The sequence below is a fragment of the Eufriesea mexicana genome, unplaced genomic scaffold (genome assembly GCF_001483705.2).
Source record: "Eufriesea mexicana isolate 0111107269 unplaced genomic scaffold, ASM148370v2 scaffold7107, whole genome shotgun sequence".
NCBI classification, from domain to species: Eukaryota; Metazoa; Arthropoda; class Insecta; order Hymenoptera; family Apidae; genus Eufriesea; species Eufriesea mexicana.
In genome coordinates, this window is record NW_016914943.1 from 157125 (window position 1) to 164076 (window position 6952).

At 28.6% G+C, this 6952-nt stretch overlaps 1 protein-coding gene across 2 annotated transcripts in view; it reads right to left on the bottom strand.

The window, feature by feature from the left end:
• Nucleotides 1–1643: 1643 nt before the first annotated feature.
• LOC108552566 (short neuropeptide F precursor) overlaps nt 1644–6952 on the bottom strand; it is an 11515-nt gene continuing 6206 nt past the window's right edge. The window contains exons 2-4 of one of the 2 annotated variants that reach the window (XM_017907180.1): nt 2965–3062; nt 2232–2413; nt 1644–1713 (exon numbers count right to left, since the gene is read on the bottom strand). In XM_017907180.1, coding sequence (XP_017762669.1) covers nt 1654–1713; nt 2232–2413; nt 2965–3052 — 330 coding nt within the window. In that variant the 5' untranslated portion in view covers nt 3053–3062 and the 3' untranslated portion in view covers nt 1644–1653. Of the gene's footprint in view, nt 1714–2231; nt 2414–2964; nt 3066–6952 lie in introns of both variants that reach the window. The other variant, XM_017907179.1, reaches the window with a different exon arrangement.

Genomic DNA, 6952 nt, shown 5'->3' on the forward strand with positions numbered 1-6952 from the left:
GGAGAAAACACCGGACAGGACAAAACGAGACACGACATAGATCAAATTCGAGAAATCGGTTCGTCTTCGACACCGATCCTTGAAATATCTTACTTACACGTATAAACGCGTGTTCGAAATGGTACTCCGTTCAACGTCTCCATTATAACTATTCTATACTTTTCTATAAATAAACACTCTCTTTCGACCACACACTCTGGATCCTTATTATTACAACTAGTCACGCAATGTTAATTTGGCGCGTGATAAGCGTTCTAGGCATCGAAGGGATTCGATACGGTAGGACGCTACAACTACGATCGATCCTGTCTGGCGAATGGGCTGAAATACCCCCATTGACCTTTTAACGAAACGTTAGTTTTCCAAGAGCACCGTATTGTAAGTAGGTTGTTCGGCCTCGCGCAGTTCTACTTCACGAAAATTGGACCTTACATTATAGTATTTTAAATTACGGTATTTGTAGTATTTTAAATTATATTAATTTAAACTTATACAGATTAATTAACTAATATAGTGAATGATCGGATTAGTAAGTCGAAAGGTACTTTTGATTCTGATTATATTTTATATTTCTTGTCGGCATAAAATAAACAGAAGCTCGAAGTCTTCTATGACGCGTGATGCAGACGGTGGACTGTTGAGAAGTATATATCAACGAACCTTTCAGCTAGGTTTTTATAGGCGCCATGACAACTCATTGCTTCGAGAATTAATAACTGGATGGTTCCTCGAAGCAAAGATAGATCTCGTTGCAGGGTGACGCCATCTAAATAAAGATTCTTCTCACGCTATTGTGGTTTATTTAAATTTTCAAATCATTGAATCCTATCACTATCCTCGTTTCCTTCTTTTTACTATCTTCGTCAATTGAAACGTAAATAAATCTTCCAGTCCAAGGAATAATTGCAGATCAAGTCAATTAAATGCTTTGTCTACAGTTTTATCTTTTTATTACAATAACTCGCACAAAGTAGAGCTTGTTTTTATTTAAGGAATTGAACAAATTCTTTTTTATTTTCTCTGACTGTGGAAAGATCGTTGATTAAAATGACGAAAGGATTACCTTTTCAGACGGATATATTTTCCCATAAACAGCAACATTCTTTTCGAGAGTCACATTTATTTAATTTTCAAAGTTACTGAGTTTATTTTCAAAGGAATTCAACATAAGTTATTTCGAAGCTTATCGATCAAATTCGTATCTAATTAATCGAGTTATATATAAATTAATAAAATTTATTTATTGATTGAAGTATACCATGTTCTAAACGTAGACCATATCAGAATTGGCAATCAGTCAAGCCAGAAGATACTAATTAATCATACGTCTTAAAAGACTTAATTGCCTTTTGTTGCGTCCCTCTCGCTTCATATCAAGTGAGTCATTTTACACTTTTATGTAGTGATTAGAATCGAAGCAACTAATTTCATATGAGCTATGAAAGATGTGACACTTGACACGAATTTGAAATATAATTTAGCTAATATAATTCAAGAAGCATATACTCGGCTCTTTCTCATTTTCACAACGGTAAAGAAGAAACACAGCAATATCGACTGAAAGATGGTACAAATTAACAATCGTACTTTTTGCAGCTTTTATGCATATGTATGATATGAAAAATTGAGGAAAAGAAAATTCTCCATTTTCGTTTATTTGTCGTCGAATCTTGATGGTGGAATGGCATTCATGGGTCTTGGTAGAAATCCCAGCTGAAAAATGGAAACGACACAATCGTTATACTAAGAAAATGTTATCGCTCACGTGTTGAAAATATCTTGTACACTTGTTGCCTTTTAATTTCTTGCAACAATTATTACAATTCTCATAATTTCATTTATGAATCTTTCTTTCGATACAACAAATGTTATCTGTTCTATGTATTACAAATTCTTTTCTTAGTATCTTATACACTTCCATCTAAATTTTTTCTTTCACACATATTCCGCTTGAGCGTTAATTTTGTATCGAGTAATCATATATAATATCTTATAATGCACAGAATAGATAAGAATAAATGATTAGATAGAGATTTAGAACGTTTGATATAATGGATAATATAATAAATAATTAGGAAAAATTATAAAGCATATAATTGATATTTAGATAGAGATCTAGAACCTTTGCTATAATGGATAATAATATAATGGATAATAATACAATAAGTAATTAGGAAAAATTATAAACCTTATAATAGATATTTAGATAGAAATCTAAAATCTTTACTTACAGATAAATGAGGATCCGAACGTCCAAAACGTAAACGCAATGAAGGTGATCGCTGAGATTTACGGATCATTAGGTGTTCCAGTGGGATCTCACCAAGTCCTGCATTTTCTAAGGCATTGCGTTGCAACAAAAGTCTATAAAGCTCATGGATATTTTCTATTGGCGTCTTCTCTGGTATATCATCTGAAATTATAATATCTTACAATTAGTAGAAATATTAAGGAGTGGTATATTGACTCTTAAGACTGTTAATGATATCAAATATTTTTTATTAACCACTTGTTGAATCTTTGATCTAAATTTATCTTATAAGAATTATTAATATTCCAGGGAACACATACTTGTGATTGGAAGTAACTTGCGAATTTGCTTATTTTTAACAAAAATATTTAGTTACGAAGTTATAGATATATGGAGATGTAGTGATTTTATAATATTTGATAAATTTATGTACATTACGACGTTAATATTGATATTAGAATTATTATTATATAACTTTATAAATCTTTTGTAATAGTTTTGTATGTATTGTATAATACACAGTTATATGTATACAACTATACACAACTATAATATATGAAACACAATAATACTATGCAATACAATAATAACATTATATAAATCTATGTAGCTATAAATGGATACTCTTAAGAATAAATTTTGAGGGATCCAAGAGTACATTTTGTTTAAATTCGTCGACAATTGTAGTAGAAATGTAATTCTTTATCACGTACCTCCATAGTCTACGTAGTTTTCAGCACCAACAACGAAGCCAATAAAGACAAACAGTAAGATCGATGTTATATAGAAATTTAATGACATCTTAACAAATCTTCTGAAAACAAAATAACATCAGATTAAAGTTTCAGTCACTAATATGAATTAAACCACTAATATGAATTAATTCTAGTAAAACAAATTTTGTTTTACAGTTTCAGTATAAAAAATATTTTATAATGTCTTAATTAATTATATTATTATTCTTTATGTGCTGGAATTGTGCATAGTATATAAAAAATTATTGTACATAATATGTACAATTATTGAAGTGTGACTATTGTTATATAACAATATAATGTAATATAGTAATATGACAACTATTGTTATTACCTCTTAGAGTTTTTTTAGAATTATTTTTAGAATAAATTAATGAATAAATAATTAATAATGAATAAGTAATGAATAATTCATAAATAAATTGATTAAGAATGTTGCCTATAGTTCCAGCTTTACGATGCAGCTATAAAAGTTCCTAAATTAATCGCAGAAATTGAGTAATTAATTAATTTTTCACTGTCGATGCTTCTCTGTCCTCTTTTTAATCGCTTGCTGTCCTTGTCTGTAACGTTACGAGATATTCGACGACCTTCTCGTTTATTCTGTGCTTCTGTTATCTATTCCAAGATTCCAGTCGAATATCATAGATGGTGCTGATTGAATGTCGCTAAAACTTTTATTCTTGTTTATCTTATTGAAAGGATTAGCGCGGTAACAATGGGTTGCATTAGGGGCGTAATGAGTTTATTTATTAACAGGATTCGTACTCTGTATCACATTTTGTTGCACATTTTGGACATCTCTTTTTTTAATCCTTTGCTATTTTTACAATAACATAAAAGAATATACAGTAATTATACGTAAACAATATTTACTACTAATTTTGACAGTTTATCTTCATTAATAATACCTTTATTATCAATTAATTTATTCTCGATTGTTTAGAATTTGGACAGTTTAAAAATTGCAGATCAAAACAATGAATACATAACACGGTCATAAATACAAGAAAGAGATACATATATATTTATATCGTTTGTCTGTAAAGTCATGATGAATTAGAACATAAATTGCTTGATATTCGTTTGACATTTTACCACTCTAATATGTACCGTACATATTTATGTATGAATGTACATATTTATGATTGCTTGCTGATTTGGAATGTAGGCAGCTTTAGTCATGTTAATTGTACATAGCTATTTTTGTTTCATTTTATACACAAAAGATACATCTGTATCCCATGTATAATAACAAATTAATAAATTAGGTTATGTTTCGAAATTAAGCAATGGTTATTTTCCCCTGTTTTGCTGTCTATCATTAAATACCTAACATCAAGTACCATGTCATATAAGGCGACAATTGCAACAAAATATCTGAAGAATTTGGCAGTAGAGTTTATGTATTCGCGTAATTTAATGTTACAAAACACTATCGTAATATCAAATTATGATTTTTAAATATTTACATTGCGACTCCTCGGAATAAGATTTTACAGAAAAAAAATTACCTTACTACGGAGTAAGGAAAGCAATATTGTTGTGACACGATATTTAAAATTGAGAGAGTTCTTTGCATTGGGTAGAAAAATATGCTGCCAATTTGACAAAATTTTATAGCAAAATTGTATTTTTATTTCCGGAGACTGTCATACGTCAGCTTTATTGCACTTTGTGTTGGGACTAAGTACTCGTAGCTACGGCACTGTCGAGGCTAAAGAAGCGAGCAATGGCTGCGTGGCGGTAAAACCCTGTACACACGTTACTAAAGTAAATTCTACAAGAATTACCCACTGAATATTACTGAATAAAATTCGTATTAAACAGTGTTATTATTTATTGTCCTATAGACAATTCATTTTAATATATTTCTTCGTATATTTAAATATAGACGATGACATATTAAAGGTAAAATATATGAAAAAAAAGTCAAAGTAAATAACTTTTGAGTTTTTATTTGGACATTCGAAATCAATTTTTCCAACATTTTTAATTTCTTAAAATAATCGTTTTCTATTTTATTCTTTCAAACCTTAAATTTCAAATTTTTTCGAATTTCTCTTTCTTAAATTTCAAAAACTCCTGCCCTGTTCTGTGATACATTCACTGACGTTAGATCTATGCTTGTTTACTTTGCAAGTACAGTACTTTACTTCGAAGTACATTAAATTGTATTTAATAATTCGTTGTTATAAATTTTATATATTTACTTTTCCTTGCAAAATTATATATCTAACATCGGATTTTCTATTTAATACACTTCCAACCTTGATAACATAGAACTGCATGTGTTCAGTATGAAATATCAACATAGTTATATTCTATCGTGAAAAATTTGATTAAATATCGATTGTTATGATACTATGGTCTGTACTAGCTCTTAATACGTGTTATCAGCCGTGAAACTTATACACATCGATAAACAAGGTGTTTGTACTGCTTTAGCACAACAGCCCATCTGAAATTTCACATTTTCCCAAAGGGTTTAGTCGATGAATTATTTGCAGAAAAATACTTGGAGTATCGATTGGGCAACAATATTTTTAGAGGGAGAAAATGACGTACTTGAAAAAAGTTTTACTTAAAATATGACTAAAGGGTAAAGCAGGTACGGTTGAAATTAAATTTGAATTAACTAGTTGATCAGATTAATCAGAGATGAATAAAATATACTATCTTAATTTCGTGTAGCAATATGTGGATAGAAATGGAAACCAATTTCTTGTACGTTTTTCAACAGTTAACAATTTAGTATATTTATATAATAATATTTAAATATTGACATCAATTCGCAATATAATATTTTAAATAAAAATATTCACACTATCTTGAAAATTCTTCTCTATCTCTCGCTCTCTCACACTCTTATTAACACATGTTTACTATTTCACGATTCTAACCTAACTGTTTCATTTTGGCACAATCTTCTAAACATTTTTATCAATATTCATACTAGATTCCACTCGCACATATTATATTTATATCATTCCAAATGATTTTCATTTATTTTACCTCAATACCACTCACACTCTCATAAAACCAATACTCACTCAATAAGTATGAATAATAAATCATATTTCATTTTCTTCATATTGGAATTCATATGGTTAAGAAATTTTTTAATCTTATCTTTTGAAATACTTTTACTACTTGAAAAAGATGTTGATTGTAAATGAAGATGCGAAGAAAATAAAATAATAATACAATATATTTTCGATTCTTTTAGTAGGTATAGTGACTATCTTTGAACAATACAAATTTTTCTATTAAAAAATGGCAAGCATGTTGTAAAATTTGTAGTTATAGATTTATAAATTAATTCAATCGGATACAGAGTTATTACAATATTAATTCTTAAAAATAATTGTAAAATGTTTAAAAAATACTCAAAATACTTAAAATTGTAAAATACTTTTTATTATTTTTATTCTTTTTATTAAAGAATGATACGCTAGTTTTTCGTTTTCGAGGTTATATTGAGATTGAAATTGACGTAGTATATTTAATACTAAAATAATAAAAACTGGTTGAATAGGTATCAAGATGAAGTGTTTCCAAGTAATGGAACACACTGTACTATAAATATAAATAAGGAATTCTAATTAATTTATTGCATTTCAGCATTACACAACTTTATTGCACGTTTCCTTTTTAGTTACCATTTCTAATTCGTTTTATCTAAAGCATCTAACAAGTTTGAAGTATCTAAGATAGGGTAAATATTATCATGTTATCAACTTTAAGTTGTTGATCCTCTGCTATCGATTATACGTGGTTCATTTAATCGGAAAAAGACAAAACGTTCATCCTGTGAATTCAGTATTGCGAATATAAATTTCACAGTAAGTAGCCAATGGTAATTACGAATTACTAGCTAATACTTCTAACTGAAATTAAAATTGTGATATACGACATATATATAAACAAATATAAAATAATAAAT